The sequence below is a fragment of the Schistocerca piceifrons genome, chromosome 3, assembly GCF_021461385.2.
Source record: "Schistocerca piceifrons isolate TAMUIC-IGC-003096 chromosome 3, iqSchPice1.1, whole genome shotgun sequence".
NCBI lineage: Eukaryota > Metazoa > Arthropoda > Insecta > Orthoptera > Acrididae > Schistocerca > Schistocerca piceifrons.
In genome coordinates this window covers 321755342-321782001 of record NC_060140.1, presented here as the reverse complement: position 1 = coordinate 321782001, position 26660 = coordinate 321755342, and the positions used below count along the sequence as shown (strand labels likewise).

Sequence of the window (26660 nt, the reverse complement as noted above, 5' to 3'; positions counted from 1 at the left end):
TAGTGTTACACCACCAGAGGCTTTGTACACATGGTTTTGTGTTCTGGTATTATCATGTTTTGTAATATTTTATTAGTAAAGAGGAGTACTGATAATGGTGAAGAATATTAGGGAGTTTACATATTGTGAAACAGCTGTATAATAATACGGCAGTACTAGACAGTAGGTAGGATGAAAGAATTCAGATTCAGATTCTTTATTTGTCATTGACCACATACAGTAGAATAGGCTTTTCCAGTGATAGAAAGTTACAGTTACAATCAAAGTACAGGGTATATCAAAAGAAAGTTCATATTTTAAGAGCTATCTGTGCATGTGCAGCAAATCAGAAGAGAATGGGTGTTATGTTCATCACTTGCTTGGCCAGTAGGAATCCAGTCAATATGGAGCACTTCTTAGGAATGGACCAAGCAGTCTGTGTGCAAGAATTTTACGGAGATGGTGAGTCAGTGATTGTAGCATGAAGGAAATTTTGCTATGATCATGAATTGCATAAGGTAAATGAACTTGATAATCTAAAAATAACAAAACTATATCATTATAGATCCTACTGAAGATGCCATAGAGCAAGAAAAAGGCAAAACACGTCTGGGAAATTTAAATTAAGTTTCAGCAAGAAAAGGCAGTTTTATTTACATAACAAGTAAATCTCCATTTGGTTCATAGTGAAGCATCCTGTCATGGCACTGAGCAGTGAGATATCAGCATTTTTCCCAGAGAGAGCAAACACCATCTCTGGCCAGCCACCAAATTATCTTCTAAATCATTCAGTGCCCTTGAGGCATATGGAGCTGCCTTATTACCAGCTTCTTATTCCTAAAGAAAAACAGATCCTACTCCCAATTCCACTGATAAGTTTGAAGGATAAATTCGGGGTTGGAGACTTGCAGGGCAAAGGATCTGGAATTATTCAACCTTATACTTTCCGCAATTTCCTCATTTATGTTTGCATCTGTCACATCTCCCAATGTAAGAAAGACCATTTTCTACATTAAATAATGTTCAGCAGACAAATGCATGAGCCCAAATGAAGAGAATTTGGATTATTATGTATTTATCGTATGGCTGTAAACTTCCGAGGAGATGCTCGGCTCGCCTTCGATTCAGCTCTTTGCATTTAAGGAGACGGGCTGCATCTTTAAAGGACTTGATAACTGTCAGGATAGAAATGTATTTGGAAGGGATTGGCTGTGTCAAGTAGAAAGGGACCAACCCCAGCAATTGCATAAACTGAAAATGGGAAGCCACTGAAAACCATTTTGAAGGTTATCAGCAGATGGATTCAAACCACCTCGCCTCCTGAATCCAGGGATTGCTAGCTCAGTGGCTCAACACTCAGAGCTACCCCAGACTGGTGGAGATTTTGGAAGAACTGATTGTTGTACATTGTTTTAAAATAATATAAAATGAATCACAACAAAGGATTCAATTCTGACATTGCAATTTTTCCTTTAATTTCACATTCATTAGATAGTGTATGAATATATGCATTTTTTAAGATTTAATTGTGCATGGAATTGCTGTCTTTAGTTATTATAATATGAAAGAGCCTAAATAGATTTTGGACAAAATGGGGAGGAAAGAATGCAAGGTGTAGTTGGGAACAAATGAACTATGGAATGTGTTGTCATCACTTACCCCTTTTGCTTCCCACAGACCCCTCTCCATGACTCCATATCGCAGCTGGTTTTCATAACTGAATACTGCTTGGGTAAGGAGGCCCGGCGATATTTTGCCATATGGGCTGCTAATGATAGATTATTGAGCAAATTTTTTAAAGAAATGAAACCATCATCATTTGGGTGATATTTTTCTTGATCAATGCTGTTTTTGGATGAAATAGACATATCCAAGTGTATTTTTATGCACTGATTTTAATTTTATTTTATTTGTAAAGATATTTACTGCTCTGCTGTCTTGTAAACAAGCTGGAGGCATAATTACAGAAACCAGTACCTGTATGTTAGAAGTATTAACTCTGGCTAATGAGACACTTGTCTCAATGTGACATAAGGTGGTGAATGGCTGTCTCATAAAATTCCCGGGGCTTCGATGTTAACCAGTTCCGCATGTACAGCTGGACGTTGTTGTCTGAGATGGATCATTTGCTACTATGTTGACGTACTTCATTGATGAAGATGGCCCCCTTTTGATTCACTTCCTGCAGCACAGGACAACACTGAATGCCCAGCGTTACTCGCAACCTTGACCACCCATCGCCAAGTGATCAAATCAAAATAACCAGGCAATTTTACCTGTGGGGTCATTCTGCTCCAGGGCAATGCAGAGCCTCAGACAGCCAACACAGTCATGGCACTCCTGCAGAAATTCAAATGGAAGGTTCTCGGCCATCTTTTGTACAGTCCAGACATCTCTCCCTATGATTACGCCACTTTTGGTTCCCTTAAAAAGGCTCTGAGGGGCAAATGATTCACCTCTGATGATGAAGTTCAGCTGTACGAGCAGAACTGGTTAACATCACAGCCCTGGGAATTTTATGAGACAGCCATTCACCGTCTTCTGTCACAGTGGGACAAGTTCTCAACAGCCAGGGTCAATACTTCTTACATACAGGTACTGGTTTCTGTAATTACGCCTCCAGCTCGTTTCTTTTTGAACACCCCTTATATATAATGTGCACATATTTTTAACTTGCCATAATGCTAACAGACAAATCAAAATGGGTTTTCCTCTTCTTCATTGTTACAAACGTATCCATAATTAGAAAATACCACACAGCACATGGACAAAAACAATAAATGGTGGCACTTGCATTAAATTTAACTGCACTTAAAAACTGAAATGATTAACAAAATGGCAATTGACCTCAAGTGAGGCTGACAATTGGTCTTGGCTAAAATAGAGACATGCAATAGCTTATAGTGCTATGGATGTATATATAATTTAAATCTATCATTGTCCTTGCTGACTATCAATAGTACATATCCCTTTTTCATCATATGCTTGAAAAATCAAAATAGCTGTCAGTTTTGTTACCTGGGAACTAGGGTGTGTGTAGTTTTATTTAGGTAATTGGGAGGGGTGTGAAGGGGTTGCAGCCTAGCTTGTAGATCACAGACTGGTTTCACAGGTAGACCTGCCTGTGATGGGATAGGTGACGTTTGCGACCAGACTGGAGTTGGTCCAGTCGGGTCACAAACGTCACTTTTCACATCAAAGGCAGGGCTCCTTGTGAAACCAGTCGTGTAATCTACAAGCTAAGTTGCAACCACTGTGCTGCATCCTATGTGGGCATGACAATCAACAAGCTGTCTGTCCACATGAATGGCCACAGACAAACTGTGGCCAAGAAACGAGTGGACCACCCTGTTGCTGAGCACGCTGCCAAACATGACATGCGTCATTTCAATGACTGCTCCACAGCCTGTGCCATATGGATCCTTTCCACCGACACCAGCATTTCTGAAGCACAAGTGGGAACTTTCCCTGAAATACATCCTACATTCCTGTAACGCCCCTGGCCTCAACATCCGCAGCTCGTGGTCTTGTGGCTAGTGTTGCTGCCTCTGGATCACAGGGTCCTGGGTTTGATTCCTGGCTGGGTTGGGGGTTTTCTCTGCCCAGGAACTGGCTGTTTGTGTTGTCCTCATTAGTTTGTCATCTTCTTCATCATTTGTGACAGTGACTAGATTGGATTGTGAAAAAAATGGACTGTATAAAAATTGGGACTTCGTATGGGCGCTGATGACCACGCCATTGAACGCCCCACAAACCAAACATCATCATCATCATTCTGGCCACAGACTTTGTTAGTCATTGTCCTCACCCATCCTGTCTTTTTGCTGTTCCCATTCCAGCACTACACTGCCCTCGTTCCACTATTGCACCCAGTCTTTTTACTGCTCTCCTTTTCCGCTACCCCATTCCCCTCCCTATCTCTCTCCTGTTCACTGTCTAACCTCCCGACCGGACATAGCTGCCCTACCATCTCTCCACCTTGTTCCTTTGTGCCCCTCAGCAGCACTTCACTGTCCACCATCCCTACCCTACTATCCCTCCCCCTCCCCAACCCAGCCTCCTCCTTACCCCCACCCAGTTGTCACTCCCTTCAGGCACTGATGCTGCTGGTTGCAGTGTGGCTTCAGTTGCCTGAGACTGCAGTCATGTGTATGTGAGTTGTGTTCATGTGAATGTGTGTGTGTGTGTGTGTGTGTGTGTGTGTGTGTGGTCTATTTTTGAAGACGATCTTTCTGGCCGAAAGCTTTATTTCTGACAGTCTTTTTGTTGTGCCTGTCTGTGACTATATGGTGAGTAGCAACTTTCCTTTTCATAATATTGCAAATAATGTAATGGATGCTAAGTACTGTGTTACTTTATTTTTCTCTACAGTCATTTTGCTTATCGTCTCAAGTCTCATAGTGTTGCAAATCTGATGGTGAATCCTTTGTAACAGTTTACTGGCACCAGCACTCCAAATGCCCTGGTATAGAGCATGGTGAAGATATTTCATACCATTCAGTAATTTGCTCTCCTATTATGTTTGCATGTTGACCAAGGGTAAATGAGTGTTCTTATATCAGGGCATATGCTCTAATGTCTTCTATCATATTCTTTTGATGCCTATGTACGATATATACAGTAGAGGTAGCAGAATTGGTGCACAGTCTTCTTTGAAACTGGTTGTCTAAATTAGTTAACAGAGTATTTCAAAAATAATGCCTTTTTTAAAAAATTCTATGGACATCCTTATTAAACTTTTATGTGGGCTTTACCAACCTCCATGATCACAATGGTGTATCCACAAACAACGTCAAAGTCTGCATTCATACCTAACATTGGAGCATGGACTCGCATTCCGGAGGACGATGGTTCAAAATATCTGTGTAGAATGTGTAATGATACCTTGGTTATTAGTTGATGATGTGGCACAGTGTTCAACACATTTTGGAAATACGTATGAAGATGGAATCTGCCTGATCACACATATCTACTATTTTCAAGGTACCATATGTGAACAAAACAAGCTGTGTTTCACATACATAATTTTTCCTGAAGCTGTGCTGATTCTCAGAGAGAGTTTCATTTCTTGTGGGAACATTATGATGTTCAAGCTTCAAATGTACTCTAGGATCCTGCAACAAACATTAGTGCCTCTGTTGAAATGAGTGTAGCTTCTGCTAAGTTAAAGACTCATTAGAGGATTTTGTGTTAGTTGTTCAATTGTTCCAATGTACAGAAAGAATAAGTGAAGATTTTAAATTCTGTGCCGCATTTTTAAAGAAAATAGTATAAAACCATTACTGCTGAACAGCCATTTTTAGGCCTAAATGTTGTGTGCAAAAGTTAAGTGATTCAAAGTGTAATTAAGTACGTAAATTAATATTATATTTATATTAGAGCACTATAGAGCATAGTAAATAGGAAATTATCTTTATTTAGTGAAAGCTTAAAAAGTAGGCCTATATTGTAAACAATCATGAGTGTGAAGTGTTTTAGCTGCCGTAGGAAAGTTAGTTCTGGGGTGCTATGCAGCTGCTGTGACAGATCGTTTCACAGGGGGGAATGCAGTGGCATGGAAGCTGGGGAACAAAATGAGACTCTTCCTAGGTACTGTAGAGTGTGTTCATGGGGTATGAAAATAGCAGAACAGGAGGGGAAGATTAGAGCACTTCAGGCTGAATTATATAAAGCTCAGGAGGAACTAATTAGGTTAAGGGGGGAGAAGAGTGAAGAGAAGTGGGAAGTGGCCACAGAAAGAGGACAGTATCAGACAGTTTCATTGTTGGCACAAAAAATAGATTTGCCCTGCTGCCACAGTTAAGTACTGAAGAGCCTCATGTAGATGTACATGTAGCTGATGCACAGCAGAATTCAGTAAGGAAGCCTGTTGCTTCAGAAAAAGTAGAAAGAAAATTCTGCTGTTAGGTAGCGATCTTGGAAGAGGTGTGGGCCAACTTCTGCAGTGTAAATTAGGTGACAGCTAATTGTCCTATTGTTCCTATTATATATTAATGACATTCCATATGCAGTGTCACAAAATGCAAATTTTGTCTGATTTGCAGATGATACAAGTACTGGTATAAAAAACAGTACCCATGATCTCACTGAGCAATCAGCTAATGAAATGAAACTTCCTGGCAGATTAAAACTGTGTGCCGGACCGAGACTCGAACTCAGGACCTTTGCCTTTCGCAGGCAAGTGCTCTACCAAATGAGCTACCCAAGCAAGACTCACGCCCCGTCCTCACAGCTTTACTTCTGCCAGTATCCTTTCTTTCAGGAGTGCTAGTCCTGCAGGTTCACAGGAGAGCTTCAGTAAAGTTTGGAAGGTGGGTGACGAGGTACTGGCAGAAGTGAAGCTGTGAGGACAAGGCGTGAGTTGTGCTTGGGTAGCTCAGTTGGTAGAGCACTTGCCCGCGAAAGGGAAAGGTCCTGAGTTCGAGTCTCGGTCCGGCACACAGTTTTAATCTGCCATGAAGTTTCATATCAGTGCACACTCCGCTGCAGAGTGAAAATCTCATTCAGCTAATGAAATATTTGTAAGTATCAATGGGTGGTTCACAGCAAATGGATTGTCACTGAATTTTGACAAACCCAGTACATACAGTTTAGTACCTCACAAAGAATACCTGACCTTATAAGTATAATGTATTCAAACAATGAAATTAAAGCTGTAGACAGTGTCAAATTTTTAGGGCTACAAATTGACCACAACCTAAATTAGAAAACTCACACTCTAGACTTACCAGGGCATATCAAAGGTATTGTAAGTGATAAAGATCGGTTTCAGAGTGAATTAAAGAACTTCCTGTTGGCCAACATCTTCTACTCCATCAGTGAATATCTTCACTAGGATTATAGCTCATAATTAAAAACATTGGCTCTTTCCACATTGCAGAGACTCCTCTCCAAGGGATCCATGGGAAACGAAAAGTGTAATGTAATGTAATGTATGTAATATAAGAGATAAAACTTACACAAAACAAAGAACTGTTAACAAAAGACACAAAGATACCCATTTGGTATTATATACTCACTTCATTTCTTATTTTTTACATTGCTGCTGGTAGCTTACTTAGGTTATTCTCAAAGGTATGTTAGTACAGGTGACAGCTTGGTATAATGTAAGAATTTGTTTAATCAATAAAATGAGTTTATTGCCAACATCTTGTTGGTGAGTTTTCAAAGCGTTTCTCAGCCATCTCACCAGTATGGGTATTTTTGCCATGTTCAGTTTAAATCTATCATACATAAATTTAGTATTCCGAGATGTATTTGTTTGTTTATTAATCAGTAAACAAAATAACTTGCATTGTGAATGTTAGCTCAGACTTAACAGTAAAATATTTTAAGTATTTTGTAATGTAATATGTGATTTTGTTTGCCTGTTTCAGAAAACAAAAGTATTACAGACATTGGAAAATGGTGTAGAGAGTAATCGTTTCTCTTTGGTAAGTATTTTATGAGCCACTGGCTTGCATGAATAATCATAAGACCTCATAAAAACACGAGAAAATTGTCAGCTTAATGGGGATAAGAAATCAAACCAAATGCAATTAGTTTGTAACAAGTCACCAGAGACCACAGGTCCTGTGTACCAAAATATTCTGAAAATGTACCTCAATAATCTCCAGTTTTGTCGATAGAGTTTGAGTTCATCTTGTAAGGAGAAAAGGGCATATGTAAACATGTTTCTGCCCAGCCTGTAGAAAATCATCAGCCTCCTAAGCTCCTCCATTTCTATGGTGTAAAACTCAGCAACATTCATTATTTCCTGGTGTGCAGCTCCACATATTCAACAGCGATACATCCTATAAATAACAAATCAGGGCTAAGGAAGTACAGATTTTATGAAATTTCTGTTGACACGTTGGTATTTACAGAGGAAAGACTGACTTTACTGTACTTTTACTGCTATACAGTCCAACTCAACAGACTGTGAACTGCTACAAATCTCCTTCTCCATTGTCTTTTATCCATTGCTGCCATCTGTCATCCATTCACGCCCATCACTGATTGTTTCAGGTCTACATGGAGGCCATTTCTACACCTCTTCCTTGGTCTTCTCAGGGGGGTCTTCTAGCAGTGGGCATGAAATTCAGAAGCTTCCATAGCCACCTGTTGCCTTCCATCTGAGCCCCAAGTTTGGCCCACAGTAGTCACTTGCATCTTATGATTCCTACTATGTTGGTGTCTTGGTGCAGTTCTTCTAGCTCATTGTTGTGCCTGTTGTTCCAGTTACTGGAATCTGTGTCCAAGACTGGACCAAAGATCTTGTGCAGCACTTTTTTCTCAAATACAGAAGTTTATTAAAGCCATACTATCAAATACTCCACATCTCACAGACTTATAGTACTTCAGGTTGGATATGGGTTTTACATAGCCAAATATTGAACTGTCTCAAGAGACACCTGGGCTGAAGCAATGGTGTTAGGCTGTAGAGGGATTGGTGCGCTGCCTGTATCCTAGTATTGATCTCTACTTCATATGATGAATTCTCTATGAAAAGTGCTCCCAGGTATTTAAATTCGTGGACTCTCTTGTAGGCCTGGTCTGCCATCCACAGTGAATGTAGTTGTTCAGTATCTTGACCTTGTCGAATAGTCATAATGAGGTAATCCATTGTGGCTTCATTTATGAATAGCCAAATTTGCTGACAGCCATCTCCATTGCCATAGTCATTTGTTTCAATTCCTTTTCAGATCTTCTGATTAAATAGACATCATTTGCATAGGCTACGTATGCCAGGTTCTTCCTTTTGACTTGGATCCCTTCAAAGTTCTGTTTAATAGTCCGATGTATGATCTTCTCAAGGACAAAATTGAACAGGGAAGGAGATAAACCATCTCCTTGCTTGAGACCCATCACAATTTCAAGGTTGATGAGCTCCTGTGGCATCCCAAACTCTTTTAGATAACTGAACAGGCTCTCGTAGCATATGCAATCACAGGCCTTCATGAAATTTATAAACAAAATGTGTGGTTCACACAATGTAGGCTTTCATGGCTGGTATTGTCTTCAGTTAAAACTTCTTTGCTTAGAGGCCATGGTCGATGTGTAAAATTTTCACCTAACACTTTGTCTCCATCTGCAGGAAACACCTTCTGAGGTCGTCTGGCTACTGCCACTGAGGCTCCAGGTGCTCTCGCATTTATAGAACGCATAGAGGGCACCACCATTCATCACGTGATGCCAACAGTATGCCTATCTTTGGAAGGCATCATCATTCTCGATTAAGAGTAATTGATTGTCATCCGTATTTTGTCTAACTTTAAAACTTCCTCTTTTCTCTTAAAATTGTTATGGTGTTTGTGAATCTCTGTTGCTTCTCTGTACCTGCAAGCATGATAATGGGATGTTCATGCTAGAATGCTTGTCTCATGAAATTTAATATCATGGTTCCCATCTCGAAAAACATGCTCAGTTATGGCCAATTTTTTGATGTGTCCTAAGCAACAGTTTCTTTTATGTTCGGCCAAGTGGATGGTTACACTTCATTTCGTTGTTCCAGTATATACTTGTCCACAACTGCATGGAATTTTATATACCCCAGGTGTTGCTAGGGGGTGTCGGGCATCTTTTACAGTTCTTAAATATTCCTTAATCTTCTTGAAGGGTCTGAAGATTGTTTTGATCCCATACTTGGCCAGAACTTTCCCGATATGGTCTGTGACTCTATTAATGAATGGTAGGCAAACTTTTCCAGTAGGTGACTGTTGTTGCTCTGGACTTCTGGCTTCTTTTCTTCTTTGATGGAGGGCTCGATCAATTTCCTTGCTGGTATATCGGTTTTTCATGAAGGCTGACCATAAGTGATTTAGTTCATCTTGTAGTAAGCTGGCTCGCAGATTTTGTTGGCTCTGTCCAGCAACGTTTACATGACACCTCTTTTTTGCCTAGGATGAAGGTTTGATTCCTTGTGGAGGTATCGATCCATGTGAGTGTTCTTTCTTTATACCTTGTGACCCAGCGTCCCATCGACCCATTTAATTACCGACAGATCCAAGAAACTGAGTTGATCGTTGCTCTCTTTCTCCATTGTAAACTGTATCTTTGAGTTAATACTTTTCAGATGCACCAAGAAGACATCAAGCTCTTCTTCACCATGAGTCCACACTACAAATGTGTCATCAACATAGCGGTACCATTTAGCTGGCTTTTTTTGTGAAGAAGCTTCAGAAGGATCCTACAAACAAAATTTTGAGACATACCAATCAACTGGTAAAACAATCTTGGACTCCCAAAGGTACATAAACCACAGGTCCCGTTGAGACCGATTGTGAGTGCCATACGATCTCCAACACAAGAGGTGGCCAGATATCTCGCCTGCTTGCTGCAACCATACATTGGCAGAACGGAAAATTACATTAAAAACTCGGTGCATTTTATTGAAAAACTGAGGGAGATTAACGTCAGCCCAAGTGATATTCTTGTGAGCTTCGATGTCATGTCATTGTTTACCATGGTGCCTGTAAATGAAGCTATTTCTTATATAGCAGATATTTTTCCAACTGACATAGTGGCTTTATTTAAACATTGCCTGACGACAACTTATTTCCAGTACAACAATGAGTTTTATGAACAGATCGACGGGGTGGCGATGGGAAGCCCTCTCAGCCCAGCTGTTGCCAATTTATTTATGGAGATCTTTGAACAGCAAGTGCTGCAGACTGCCAGTAAAATGCCATCTAAATGGTACCACTATGTTGATGACACATTTGTAGTGTGGACTCATGGTGAAGAAGAGCTGGATGACTTCTTGGTGCATCTGAACAGTATTAACCCGAAGATATAGTTAACAATGGAGAAAGAGAGCAATGTTCAACTCAGTTTCCTGGATCTGTTGGTAATTAAATGGGTGGATGGGACGCTGGGCCACAAGGTATATAGAAAGAACACTCCACAGATTGATACCTCCACAAGGAATCAAACCATCATCCTAGGCAAAAAAACCTCATTGTCCTACACCTCATTGTACTGTGTGAGTTTGGTGATATCTTCACTACTAGCAATGCTTTCCAAAAACAGGTAATTATCTGTAAGAAAAATAGACACATTTATCCTTAGTCATCCATTTCTCAGAGTAAGATTAATGTATATACAATAAACCCTGCAATCAAAACAACTGCTACAATGAAATCTTGCTAATGTTATTTTAAAATTTCATGTACAACTTTTAAAAATTATGATGCTTCCAGGATTTGAACCTGTGTTCTTCTTATACATTTTTACATGTTCTATCCATTACACCACCATGCACATGCTTCTGCAGGTATCTCTGCAGAGTTTCTTGTATACTGGAAATCAGCACTAAGATTTGCCAAGAATAACTTTATTGTGCTTTGGGTTGTGGTTCATGACTGATAGTTGACAATCCACTTATAGGATAGAGACCCATTTGCAAAAGTTCCACAATTCCTTAGTTTTGAGTGGGTTTAATATTGTTGCAGGAAGCAGGTAAAAGAATGTCTGTCCTTGCCCATATCACCACTCTAAATGAGTGGAGCATAAACGCATCAATTTTTCTTAGGTTTCCTCTATCAGTATTCATAAAATTCCTTTCTGTTATTACTTAAAAGTTATAAATGTGTTTTCTGTTACCAAATAGCTAAACTATTTGCAGAGAAAGTGCATAAAAACCTATTAACTTCGGGCTAACACTCCTGCACGTATAGCTCCATCTTACTCCTAGACTGCGACATCACCGGAGCTTCAGCCAATAACAGAGGATTTTCAATTATGTAACCAAATCTTGATATTTAATGGCTTTTTAACATTTGATTACGTAAAAATAAGAGATATTTTGTGAGAATATTGACCATAAATGCAATTTGAATGTTATAATCATTTCGAATAACAACAATCCAACCCTTCAGTGTGAAATTTGTAAGGTAGGAGATGAAGTACTGGCAGAATTGAAGCTCAGAGGGTGAGTTGTGAGTTGTGCTTGGGTAGCTCAGTTGGTAGAGCATTTGCCCGTGAAAGCCAAAAGTCCCGAGTTTGAGTCTCGGTCCGGCACACAGTTATAATCTGCTAGGAAGTTTCGTATCAGCGCACACTCTGCTGCAGAGTGACTATCTCATTCTGGAAACATCCTCCAGGCTGTGGCTAAGCCATATCTCCGCAGTATCCTTTCTTCCAGGAGTGCAAGTTCTTCTAGGTTCGCAGAAGAGCTTCTGTGAAGTTTGGAAGGTAGGAGACAAGGTGCTGGCAGAATTGAAGCTGTGAAGGCAGGTCATGAGTTGTGCTTGGGTAACTCAGTTGATAGAGCACTTGCCCATGAAAGGCAAAGGTCCCAAGTTTGAGTCTCGGTTTGGCACACAGTTTTAATGTGCCATGAAGTTTCAATCCAAACGACATTTTTAACATAGGAAAATAGTGTATTCTGAACATGTCATTGACTTCATTACATTGTTTGGTGGATATAATGCCGTTGGATCTTGTCAGACCTTACCAATAAAGTAAAGGATGCCTAATGAAAAACCATCTTAATTTCAAGTACACTTACAGCAGGAAAAGCCAAATAAAATTAGTTGTAGAACTCCCAGACATTACACCTCAAAGCACCTTTTGAGAACTGATATGACCATGATGGTAATATGCTGATGTTAAGGGAAAATATCACAGGTCCAGTATATAGGTTAAGGCTTATGTGCAGAGGTGGCAGTAGTCAGTTTTGAATCTTAAAAAGATTGTGGAGATATTTCTCAAATTATAACATGATAATTCATGATTGCCATGACAAGAATACCCTGCACCATTTATATAAGGATGCTACGATCCTCATGATGTGGACTGTAACAATTTGTTTCATATTTTTTCTCAATATTCAGTTCTGTATTTCCTTTCAAATTGTGTTGTTCAAGACACTTATTTAATTTGTTTTAGTTTTAATGTACTCTCTTAGTGCTATTAAAATACTTTGTCATGGAGAAATGTTTTTAAAAAGCAAACAATATTCAGTCCCCATAAGTAAAGCACTGCTTTGAGGCATAATGACTGGGAGTTCTATACTAATTTCATTCGGCTTTTCATGCTTTAAGTTACTTTAAATTACGAAGGTTTTTCATCAGACATGCTTTGCTTTTTTAGTAAACCACCCAAAGTGATGATTTTTTCCATGTTGTTGTTGTTGTGGTTTTTGGTCTGAAGATTGATTTGATGCAACTCTCTATATTTTAAATAAATGGTACCATTTTACATCTTGATTCCTATAAATTTAAATACAGTTTTGCTTAAAAATGCTATTTTAAGAATGGAATTTATTCCTACTCTTTTACATGTTTAGATGACAGCTGATTTTTCTTCTTATTGTTAGCAGAGGTGTCAGTTGCAAAAATTCTGAGATCTCTTTCACTGCTCTCTTTTTTTGGCTTTTCTAAGCCCACATTGCCCATAAATTTTTATAAAACCTAAATGCAGTTAACAGGAAAGAAGATTGTTGGAGCTAGTGTAAGGTTACTGACCTTAAAATGTCTCGTTCAAAGTCTCATGTTCAGATGATGATTAAACAGGTGCATGGAATATTTTAAATAACTGACATGGCAGCCACTTGAAGTGCAGTGACTGAACACTTACTTTTCATAATAATATGCACATAGGCTGGCTTGCAGTTTTTAAAGTTCATCAAGGTTAACATTCCACAGAGGCTCCACTGAAGCTAATAAATTAAATTAATGGCAATATTGTTTAAACATAACTAAGGAGGATAACTAAGGAGGATAGTGACTCTAGAAACTTACTCAATGAGTGCTAAATGTGAAGTCACTTCAATACAAGTTCAGTTCGAAACAAATTTTCTGTGACCACTCTGATAAAGCAAGTAAGCCTGGATACAGGTTTGTTGGACTTGGCACTCAAGTATAACTGAAAGTCATCAGCATACATGTTATATTTTCAGTGAAGAGAATAGCTGACACATCATTAACATATAATTAGAAGAGTAGTGAAAGCTTTACTGAAATCCTAAAAGCACATAATAGTCACCTCTAGTCTGTCCACAGCTTATTTCAGATTGTCTGTCAGTTTTGTAAGAACAGTCAACTGTCATTTTTCTGGAAACCTGACTAGTATTCATCTGAAAGTTTATTCGAGGTTCATAATTAGCTGATAATGAAATATCTGATGTAAATCCTGAAATAATGCTGGTAGAATGCATATTGGCATGTTGTCACAAAGTTTTTTGTCAGGGGTAATGGTTTTATCAGCGTGTTCTTTTAGGCTGATGAGGAGTTTCTGGAGGTCAGAGAATTGTTAAAAATTCCATTATTTTGGGTGGTAGTGGATCGATGAGCAAATTTATCATTTGCAGTGTAATGTTATTGTATAATGTAGTTGCCAAACGAATTTGTACAGTTGGCTTCTGGCCATATTATATTACAGGCTGCAGAATTTTTTTTTCTTTTGTAACAACAATTGCTTAATGGAATCAACATTTTGTGCCTTCACATGTTGGTCAAGTAAAGATGTTGGCATGATGTAGTACTTTACAGATTCTTAATAGGAACTAGAGGTTCAGCTGTAGCTTTGGGTTTGCCTGTTCCTAAACCTCATAGATTTTTCCACAAGATAGTGGGCTCGTGTAAATACTAAAGTAACATGTGGGCAAACTTGAGTTTTGCATTCTCATGGATAACTGATGTTGCTGTGGCTGCATTGTTGCTTGCAGGTGAGATGAGTATCAGGGGTAAGGTTGCACTTATATGTCCTGTATGTTGCATCTCTGATTCTCATAAGGTGTTTAAGGTGATCTGTCCACCATGCTACAGGTTTTCTCTTTACTCTTACTGTTTTTAGAGGAGCATGCTTATAATATAAATTATTGAATTCCTCAGTAAAATTAGATACTTCATAATTTATATCAAAGTTATCGTGCAATTACCTAGCAAGAAATATCGTAGGCAGCAGCTGTAAGCTCAACATATTTATTCACCTAAAACCTCTAAATGTCTCCGCTTGCTGCTTGCAATGAGTAGGTTGTGAATATTATTATATCATGAGCACATGTGTCAGGTGCAGAAATCTGATCAGTGTCAATCATTGTATTTGGATATTTGGTTGCAAATTTATTGATAAACATACAAGTGTCTACTGTATGTGGATTTTATCCAAGTGGAAGCAGTGCACAGTTTGAACAGGAAAGTGTACAACTAAATTTTGAAATGAACAACTGATGTATAGAAAAGTTATGTTCATATCTTGGGTTACAGTAAGGTGTTCATACAAAGATTCAAGGCCTGAGAGTGCAAATTCAAAGCTAGAAAGCTGTCTAATTTTGGGTGACTTGTATACCGCAGAGATAAGATACTCTGTTTAGATGTTTAATTTAACTAAACATACATTTGTGCTGTTTTTCTTCATTTTTGGGCATGAGCATGACATTGTGAAACAAGTTTCTATGTATGTATGCTGCCATACTGCCCCTCGTCTATTAAATCTTTCATGCCTCAGAAAAACTTGGATATCAACACTTAGAGAGCTGGAGTGTATTCTTGGCTTCAGCCATGTCTCTGACAGGAGTATGGTATGAAAGCTGATGTCCTGAAATATGCAGTAGACACTAACAAATGGACTAGTAATAAAAACTGCACATCTGTGTGCCGAGTTGTAGTACAGAGCCATTGAGAGTCACTTCCGGGCAAAGCCAGCAGGTAGTGAGAACACCTGTCATTGAAAAGGGTGTACCTCTGTGCCTTTCATAATGTAGGAGGATCAGAGGAGGATGGGAGGGAGGTCCACACAAATCTGAAATAGTCAGGTAGAAGGCCAGAGAAAGAGGGGAAGCTCAAGGTCATGAAACTTGCTGTAACAGGGTGTGTGATAGTTGAAGGTGTTCGAGAGCAGGGTGAATAATTCATTAATGAAATGGATAAAGCACAGTGGCTAAGTAACAGTGTATAAATGTATAAGAAAGTAGCAATAATAGTAGTGATTACACCAAATGGTAACAAAAAGTAATAACTTAAAATGGAACAGTAAGAACAACAGAGCAAGAGTGTGTCTAAAACTGCATTACTTATGAATAAAATGATAATTTGCCAGTAAATTATCAACCAGGATCAGAATCCTTCATGAATAATGAAGAAACAGTGAAATTCAGATTATGCAAGTAATGAAAGTGCAAAAATTGAACCCTAAATTAATAATTAGTGGTTAAAGTAATCCTAAACAAACAAATCATAATAACAGAAAACTGTTTAAGGAAAGATAATGCAAAACAAAATGTTTTTCAATGAAAGAGACGTTTTGGGCTCATGCAGTTTGTGCTTTAAAGTTATGTGTTGTTGTTCATGGATTGTTTTTTTTTTCTTTTCAGTTGTCTTTATTATTATTCTGCCATCACTGATCCATACATTCTGCAACAAACTGGAAGATCCCCATGTTCAACATTTTCATCCTTGCAGATGTAAGGCCTCTCTCATACAGTCATTCTTGATTTTGCTAGTTTATTTCTTTACCTTACAGACTTCAGAGCATTTTGAATAGGACAGGAATTTTATTATGACAGGTCTGATTTTTTTGGAATTTACTATCTTGCATTCTGCCCTGTGGCTCCTATCAATATCAGTTTCTTGGATCTGTGGACCTAATTTTTTACAGGCAATTTTGATGATCACTTCATCTGTGTTTTCATCAGGTTCTTCTGGTACTCGAAAGGTTTCGAGATTATTAGGTCACTGATACTGTTGAATCTCATCTGATCTTTCAACAATCTGCTTATCAAGCATACATACTTTCTTGTCAGCTTTGGCAAGGGACTTATGTGTGTGGCCATCATGTGAGTGCAGTTGAGTTTGCTCATATCTCCTGGGATGCTGGCCAGCATGGCCACTACTGCCAGAGTCAGCTGACCTCCAGTGCTGATATCATCAATGGTGGTGGAATCACTGCATGTTCTTCAATGTTTTAGCTATTACTTTAATGATACACAACCAAGAGTAAAAAAGAATGGAGTGTAGCATATATTAGAAACACTCAATACATTATTTATTGATAACATAATGTAAATGGACAGATAAAAAAATCTATTCACAAGTGGTGGCAGAGGAACAAACACACAAAAGGATTTAACTTTTACATGCTTTCAGAGTGAGTGGCTCCTTTTTCTGGCAGAAGAGTTGAAGGGGAAGGAAGAGGAGTGAAGTAAAAGGACTGGACAGGTTTATGGAAAGGGGTACAGCTCAGAAAAGTCCCCCAGAACCCCAGCTCAGGGAGACTTACCGGGCAGGTGAGAAGGAAAGTCTTTCTTTTGCATCCTGTCCAGTAAGTCTCCCTGACCTGGGGTTTTGGGTGACTTTTCTGAACTGTAACTTCTTCTGCAAGAAGTAGGAGCCACTGGCTCCAAAGCTTGTAAAAGTTAAATCCTTTTGTATGTGTGTTCCCCTGCCGCTGCTTGGTGAGTGGATTTTTTTATCTATCCATTTACATTATATTATGTATACATAATGTGAAACAGTGGGACTGCTACAGAACACCTTCAAACTTTGAGTAAACTAGCAAGCTTTATGGAGCACAGTTCACTTGCCAGTCACCATCTTAATATGCGAGTTGGTTGGATACAGAAGTCTATAAGCAAAAAGTGAAACAAGGAGGAATTACTTGTTCACATATAAATTGTTTGTCACAAATAAAAGAAGAATGTGGACACTGTCTCAGATTATAAACACACCATCTGTCTACACAAGCCACAAAATGCATTGCTATTGTTGGTAACATTCTTTAAAATTTTATTTTATTTTAATTTATATTAAAATAACAATCTGCTATTTTGCCATCACCTGCAGTTTTCTCACTCCTCACAGTTTCAAAAATTCTGAAATCATTAAGAATCTATCATATATCTGTATGAAATCTTTTATTGTGACTTATCCTGACAATGCCTCTTTCCCCTGAAACACATTGTTTATTTCTGTGCAATGATTAATATAAAATTTTCATGAAATTTTGATGCTGACTGCTGTCAAATGAACAGAAATTGTTTTCTAGTTATTTTTTAAAATATTGTATAAATTACTTTTTAATTTTCCATGACCTTCTCCATTATTGTAGAAGGACAATTTTATAATACATGCAAATGACAATGAGTTGATACTCTTAATTAATGATGTTCCAATATTATTTTGTAGGACCTGCTGGGACAGCAAAGTGTAAATATTAATGCAGATGATGTGACTGATGAACCAACTGTTAGTTCAAGCGTAGTGGAACTGGAGATTCCAAAGAATACTCCTGTAGTTTCTTCCAAGTCTCCTACAGTGGTAAGCATAGATTTGTTTATAATAATGTGCACTGAATTAAAGAGTGTAACGACAATACAAAATTATTTTAAAAAAGACTGGAGCAATTTGTGATTGGCTGCTTCTACTCTAAGACATATAATACTTAAAATGAAACTGACCCACCCACCTGCCCACTCTCCCACCCAACCACCCACACCCACCCACACTCCCACACTGAAACATTATATTTTCAGCATGTCTCATAAAAGCAAAAAGCAGAATCTTTTATATGAAGGAATAATGGAGTAAAAGTAACAGTTCATTGTATATTTGTGGCAATGAGTGACTGAAAGGCAGATAAACAACACTGAAAATGTTGCTAAGCTTTCAGATTGTGTCAGTCTTGAAGGATAACTAGTACAGAAGGGATCATTAAAGGATGGCACGAGTTCCAGTAGGTTAAGGATTCGGAAACAAACCAGTCATGCTCCATTCAAAGGAATCATCCTGGCATTTGTGATCATCATTGTAAGGAAATAACTGAAATCTAGAACCAGGATGGCTAAATGAGTTTTAAACCATGCTCCTCCCTTCCGTTTGCCAAAAGCCTAAACCATTGTGCCACTACACACAGCGTTGATAGTTTTACAGTTGTGAAATTAACCAGTGGAACAAATAGGCATGATTCTGATTTTTTTTTTATATCTAAGATTATTCACAATGAGAGATACTTATGCATGAGCAAATGCCAAAGAAAGACTTGTACATTGTGTACTTTCCATGGCTCTGGGATACTATTTTTGTTTGATCTGAGATGTTTATCTGCATAATGTCATGAGCTGTACACAGGATGCTACATCAGTTGCAATCTTCCATAAATTTATCTGAAAGGAGCTCACTTTTTATTAACTGAATTAAGTATAAACTTCAATAAGTTGTAAATGTTCTGCTTACAATGGTTACCCTTAGGAGGACTACATTTCTTACTTAATCTAACTCTTGTCTGTATCATAATCTAGAGGGTGCAATGGATATCAGTATCTATATTCTCCTGTCTGCAGCCACAGTCACTGGCTCTTTAAGGACTCGAGGAATTGACTCACTTTATAGAAACTGTGCTCAGTGTATATAGCTTCAAAACATAAAAATTTAGGAATGTAATATGTACAAGTATTCTGTAGATCTAGAATGATTGTATGGAAGACAGGGGAAGCAGAATCATACATACAAAAGGTATTAGACAGGATTACATATAAGGAGCAAGAAAGATAGAAAGAAAAGCTCCAAAGATACACACTCTGGACACCACATTTGGTAGTATGTGTAGCAGTGAAGAATTTTTGTCTTTTTTCATATTTTAAAACTTTGATCTTTTTACTCTTAGTTGTGTGAGATGGTTGGCATGTGGCACGTTCAAATTTGTGTGAGATCTTATGGGACTTAACTGCTAAGGTCATCAGTCCCTAAGCTTACACACTACTTAACCTAAATTATCCTAAGGACAAACACACACACCCACGCTCGAGGGAGGACTCGAACCTCCGCCGGGACCAGTCACACAGTCCATGACTGCAGCGCCTTAGTCCACTGGGCTAATCCTGCGTGGCATGTGGCACAAACAGCACTTTCTTTTTGTGCTTTGCAGTCAACAAAGTGGCAAAAGCAGGACACATATTACAAAGCAAATTCCTCCATGGGTCAAATTTTCATAACAGTTGCTCAGCAATAAGCCATGAAATAGAAGTTAGAAATCAATTTGAGACTTAACATTAAAGCTTCTTATGATGACTGTTTATTATATTGCATAAATGTGTAAGGAACTGTAGGTATTTATTTGTAAAAGTGTAAATGAACATTCATATACAGTGGCTAGAAACTAAGATCACTCATGGAAGAAATAAATAATAAGATAAATGGTAACTTTTTTTGCTTCTTAAGGATTGTAATATTTTAAAACTGGATTAATGACTTCTTGTTTTCGCACATATTTGATTTCTCTTTGTAAATTAACATTGTATTTTTTCAGTTCAAACTTTTTGATGTCTGTTTTCTAATTCTTTTTTCAAATAACTGTTTAGAGAACTTTACAGATATATAAGCTCATTATATAGTTACTAATAAATTTTTTTAGGAAACAGTCACTTCAGGAAAACTGAGCCCTCAGGATGAACAGCTTCTTTTAGCATTGTTTGGAAATCAAATTTCAGGTGCTCTTCAGCAGCCAAAATCTCAGGTAATGTCTAATATAAAAGTTTGAAAAAATAATTATAATTTGGTCATTGACATATTATTTTGATTCAGTCAAATTACATAGTGTAAAATTAATTTTAATAGGATTTTTGTTTGCCCTTTTTCATGTGGTTTTCTGCCTAGATATCAGTGTCAACACACTTCTTTATTTTATTTGCAAAAATACTATGCATACATGTTTAGCTGTTTTGTGACTTTGATAAAATACAATATAATTTTACTAAATAGCTCCTTCATATAAACATATAAATATCTTGAGATATCTGGTGACTTAAATAATTAATCTTGACAGAGACATAAAATAATGAATGGAGTTCTCAAGTAACCAGATTCAAGGATTCTTCCATAGGCTATGAGGGGGAAAAAAAAGAAATAAATTTTGTATGCTGAATAGTTAGTTGATTAGTTGATACACTTTGAGATGAATACTGTAGAGCCTTGAAAGCTAGATGTTTGGAGTCGGCAGAACAGATGAAAGAGTCATCATGGTAGTTAGTGTTGAAATTGTCAAAGAGATTGTCAGAATTGTCAAAGGGGTTGTTTTGTACATGATACAAAAAGTTTATCAAGACTAGTCAAGGACAACATTGCAAGAATATACTAACTATGAAAGTGACAACATAAAATACAAGACTTAAAAGTCCTGATTACTAAATTAAAATTTGCATCATGATCAGTTTGATCATAGATAAATAAGAAATATTTGATGTTGCAAACAACTGTTATGATAATATTTTTCATTATTAATATGAGTTTAGTGCAGCTTTCCACATTAGTCTATCATATACAAGTCTCGTGTAACTGCTTAACTACTGAAACCTACACCTATTTGAACACTGGCCGGAGTGGCTGAGCGGTTCTAGGTGCTACAGTCTGGAACCGCATGACACTAAGGTCGCAGGTTCGAATCCTGCCTTGGGCATGGATGAGTGTGATGTCCTTAGGTTAGTTAGATTTAAGTAGTTCTAAATTCTAGGGGGCTGATGACCTCAGAAGTTAAGTCCCATAGTTCTCAGAGCCATTTTTGAACCTATTTGAACCTGCTTACTATGTACAAACCTTGACCTTCCTCTAGAATTCACACACTCACTTTCTTCCTTTTCCTAATTAAGTGTTCCTTAAAGCTTGTCGTTTTTTTGTCAGGTTGTGCACTACAAAGTTTTTCTCTTTGAAATGGTTCAGTACCTCTTCATTAGATACTCAGTCTACCCATTTATTCCTCAGAATTCTTCTGTAATACCACATTGTAAAAACTTGTTTTCTCAACATCTCTATTCAGTTTATCATCCACCTTTCATTTCCATGTAATGTAACACTATAGACAATTATTTTCAGAAAGTATTTCGTAACACTTTAATTTGGATTTGATGCTAACAACTTTTATTTTCCTATAAGCTTTTCTTGCTGTTCCCAATCTGAACTTTTAACCACCTTTAGTTTTAGCTTCATCAGTTATTTTACTGCTCAGTTATCAAAACTTGTGTACTACTTTTAGCATCTTATTTCCTTATCTAATTCCTGCAGCATCACCAAATGTAATTGATAACATTCAGTTACCTTTGCTAAACTATTATTGGTGTTTATCTTATAATATTTTTCAAAGACATTATTCAGTACATTTAACTTATCATCCAGAGACATCAAACAACGGTTAAATATTAAGAGCAGCTAAAGTACAAGGGGTCCGCCCCTCGTGGTCTCGCGGTAGCGTTCTCGCTTCCCGAGCATGGGGTCCCGGGTTCGATTGCCGGCAGGGTCAGGGATTTTTCCTGCCTCGAGATGACTGGGTGTTGTTGTGTCGTCTTCATCATCATCATTCATCCCCATTACGGTTGGAGGAAGGCAACGGCAAACCACCTCCATTAGGACCTTGCCTAGTAAGGCGGTGCGGGTCTCCCGCATCGTTCCCCTACACTCTGTAAAGAAGCATGGGACTTCATTTTTTCATTTCAAAGTACAAGGGAGTGGGATGAGGTACTTTTAAGAGGCTTAGATTCAGTAACATATGGCTATTTTTTTAAATGCATAATAGGTAACAATAAAGCAATCATTTGGTTTTGATATGTATTTTCATGTTATTTGTAATTCATGACAAAGTAGCTGTAAAGAACTGAAAAATGTCTGCAGAGTACACGATCTCGGTCCAGACTCAGCCCAGAAGAGCAATTACTAGCTTCACTGCTTCGTCAGCAAGCCTCAGCAGACTTAAAAACCTCTTCAAAGGTAAGGTGACAGATCAGTGTACTATGTTTTTTTTATTTTACAATAGGTATTATAACAAGCAGTTTGATAATACTTCCCTCCCTCTCTTTTTGAACCCAAGGGTGGCCAGCAGCAAAAGGAACAAGTACCTGAGGGACACTCCCTATCTACACCATCAACAAGACCAAAATCACAGGTATGCTATGATAATTCATGAATCCATGTCCGTATTAATCTGTGTACTGGTTCCTAGCCAGGTAAAAATTTTGTCAGTAATTTACTATTACACCTTCACAATTATAATCTCTACAAATCACTGTAAAGTGCATGTAGAGAAAGAGTTACTGCTTATATGACTTTGCATTGACTACTATTAGTCCAGTTTTATTTTCTCTGTGCCTCTGGCAGCAGCATGAAGATAGCTGATATTTTTCCATCTAAGACACTAGATCTTGGAATTTTATAAGGTGATATTAAATTTCTCCCTTCAGTTGTTTGTTGTTTCATATTTTCAGCATGATTCTCCATTGTGTCAGATAGTACTTAATGCTTATTTTTCCATTCTTTGTTTATACTAAAAAAATTTCCATTTGTTCAAATTGATAAATATCTTTAATAGATACACTATAGTTTTCCAGGAAATGTGAAGTGAGTCTGTTGGATTTCATGCCATAGAAAATTTTGGAAATGCCGTGGAGAAAGTTATTTTGTTTAAGGCAGATAATTATATTTGAATTCACAGTATACTCCAGGTTTCTGTTATAGACATAGGTGACTGACAATGGGACATAGCTATGTGAATATGTTCTGATACCTTTTTCTTACAGAAAGGAAGAAATAGATATAATACACTGTCCAGTCACGTTTATACGATCACCAGTCAGTAGCCTGAATAACCTCCTTTTGCTGTGCAGATCTCTCCAAGACATACAGGAAAAGAGTCAGTGAGGTCCTGGAAGGTATGTGGACCCATTCTGACTACAGTGCCATGCTAGCTGTGTGAGGTTTTTTGGATGAGGATCCATAGTACAAACAGCCCAATCAAATAGTCCCACAGATTCTCAGTCGAGGTTTAAATCCAAGGAGTTTGGAGTTCGGGGGCCAAGGGAATGTGGTAGTGTGGTAAACTCATCCTGCTCTTTGAAGCATGCACGTACATTGTGAGCTGTGTGACACATTGCATTGTAGATGTCATCGTGCTGAGCAAAAAAAAAAAAAAAAAAAAAAAAAAAAAAGTGATGGTAGTTGTGCTCCCCAAGGATAAATGCATTCATTCTTGTGTTGATCCATTGGGCCTTCCAGAATGCTGAGATCACCCAAGGAATGCCATGAAAACATTCCCCAGACCATAACGTTGTTGCAGGGTGTTTGCTTTGAGATGTTTCATGCTGTACACGCCAATGGCCATCAGTCTGATGGAACATAAAATGTGATTCATCTGAAAAGGCCACCTGTCCCCACTCAGTGAATGTCATGTTGTGGTATTCATGTGCAAATTTCAGCCTTTGTTACCAATTAACAGTAGTCAGCATGGCTGCATGAACCAGGCACATGCTGTGGAGGCCCATATGCAGTAATGTTCACTGAATGGTCATTGAGCAGACACTTTTGGTAGCCCTGTAGTTCATCTGGGCAGTTAGCTGCTCAATAGTTGCACATCTGTTCACTTGTACACATTTCCACAGCCGTCAATTCACCCCTGTTATATATGGCCCATGGTGCACCACAGTTTCTTCAGTGTCAGTTTTGGATAGCACCATTTTGTCATGCATGGTATACTTTAACCATGACAGCATACAAACTTAGCCATTTTGGGAATGCTTCCATCCTTGGCCCAAAAGCCAGTGATCATGCTGTTTTGGATGTCAGACAATCACTCTTTTTCTGCATTGCGACAACGACTGCACTGTTTTCAGGCCCTGCAGACACGCTTTATATACCTTCCAGTGCTAGTCTACCACCTGCCATCTGTGAGTGGTTGTTGCATGTTGACACTGAACATATATTGTTGTTACCCTAATGTAACTTGAACATGGACACCTGTCCCTTACTCTGAGAACAGTTCTCTGTTCAGCAGTTATGTGGTATATCATCAGCAAGAGTGGAGTTAGGGGCTAGATCCCCAAGCCTTGTTGATTATCAGTTACTTCAACTATTTTTCAATACCACTAGTTCCAATTTATTTTATATGTGTTCCTTACTTCTAAAGTTCTAAGCAAAGAAGGGAAAGCAGGAAGGTGGAAGGAGTATATAGAGGGTCTATACAAGGGCGATGTACTTGAGGACAATATTATGGAAATGGAAGAGGATGTAGATGAAGATGAAATGGGAAATACGATACTGTGTGAAGAGTTTGACAGAGCACTGAAAGACCTGAGTCAAAACAAGGCCCCGGGAGTAGACAACATTCCATTGGAACTACTGACGGCCTTGGGAGAGCCAGTCCTGACAAAACTCTACCATCTGGTGAGCAAGATGTATGAGACAGGTGAAATACCCTCAGACTTCAAGAAGAATATAATAATTCTAATCCCAAAGAAAGCAGATGTTGACAGATGTGAAAATTACTGAACTATCAGTTTAATAAGTCACAGCTGCAAAATGCAAACGTGAATTCTTTACAGACGAATGGATAAACTAGTAGAAGCCAACCTCGGGGAAGATCAGTTTGGATTCCGTAGAAACACTGGAACACGTGAGGCAATACTGACCTTACGACTTATCTTAGAAGAAAGATTAAGGAAAGGCAAACCTACGTTTCTAGCATTTGTAGACTTAGAGAAAGCTTTTGACAATGTTGACTGGAATACTCTCTTTCAAATTCTAAAGGTGGCAGGGGTAAATTACAGGGAGCGAAAGGCTATTTACAATTTGTACAGAAACCAGATGGCAGTTATAAGAGTCGAGGGACATGAAAGGGAAGCAGTGGTTGGGAAGGGAGTAAGACAGGGTTGTAGCCTCTGCCCAATGTTGTTCAATCTGTATATTGAGCAAGCAGTAAAGGAAACAAAAGAAAAATTTGGAGTAGGTATTAAAATCCATGGAGAAGAAATAAAAACTTTAAGGTTCGCCGATGACATTGTAATTCTGTCAGAGACAGCAAAGGACTTGGAAGAGCAGTTGAATGGAATGGACAGTGTCTTGAAGGGAGGATATAAGATGAACATCAACAAAAGCAAAACGAGGATAATGGAATGTAGTCGAATTAAGTCGGGTGATGCTGAGGGAATTAGATTAGGAAATGAGACATTTAAAGTAGTAAAGGAGTTTTGCTATTTGGGGAGCAAAATAAGTGATGATGGTCAAAGTAGAGAGGATATAAAATGTTGACTGGCAATGGCAAGGAAAGCGTTTCTGAAGAAGAGAAATTTGTTAACATTGAGTATAGATTTAAGTGTCAGGAAGTCATTTCTGAAAGTATTTGTATAGAGTTTAGCCATGTATGGAAGTGAAACATGGATGATAAATAGTTTGGACAAGAAGAGAATAGAAGCTTTTGAAATGTGGTGCTACAGAAGAATGCTGAAGATTAGGTGGGTAGATCACATAACTAATGAGCAAGTATTGAATAGGATTGGGGCACAACTTGACCAGAAGAAGGGATCAGTTGGTAGGACATGTTCTGAGGCATCAAGGGATCACCAATTTAGTATTGGAGGGCAGCGTGGAGGGTAAAAATCGTAGAGGGAGACCAAGAGATGAATACACTAAGCAGATTCAGAAGGATGTAGGTTGCAGTAGGTACTCTGGGATATGAAGAAGCTTGCACAGGATAGAGTAGCATGGAGAGCTGCATCAAACCAGTCTCAGGACTGAAGACCACAACAACAACAAACTTCTAAAGGGCTATAATCTTCTCAGGATGTGAAAAAGTCAAGATTATTGCTACAATTACTAAGCTGTATATTATGTATCAATAATTTTTTTAACTATGATGCCATTAAACATAGTATTGTAGTAAAAACACATTGACAAGTGCTTATTATCTTCACACTTCCCTGAGGAGCCACAACTCTTCATTGGTAATTA

At 38.2% G+C, this 26660-nt stretch overlaps 1 protein-coding gene across 1 annotated transcript in view; it reads left to right on the top strand.

Moving 5' to 3' along the window:
- Positions 1-680: 680 nt before the first annotated feature.
- Positions 681-26660, top strand: part of LOC124788625 — a 111660-nt gene continuing 85680 nt past the window's right edge. Inside the window, exons 1-6 of the mRNA XM_047255896.1 lie at positions 681-875; positions 7356-7412; positions 18087-18218; positions 20311-20412; positions 22557-22652; positions 22753-22827. Coding sequence (XP_047111852.1) covers positions 681-875; positions 7356-7412; positions 18087-18218; positions 20311-20412; positions 22557-22652; positions 22753-22827 — 657 coding nt within the window. The remainder of the gene's footprint in view (positions 876-7355; positions 7413-18086; positions 18219-20310; positions 20413-22556; positions 22653-22752; positions 22828-26660) is intronic.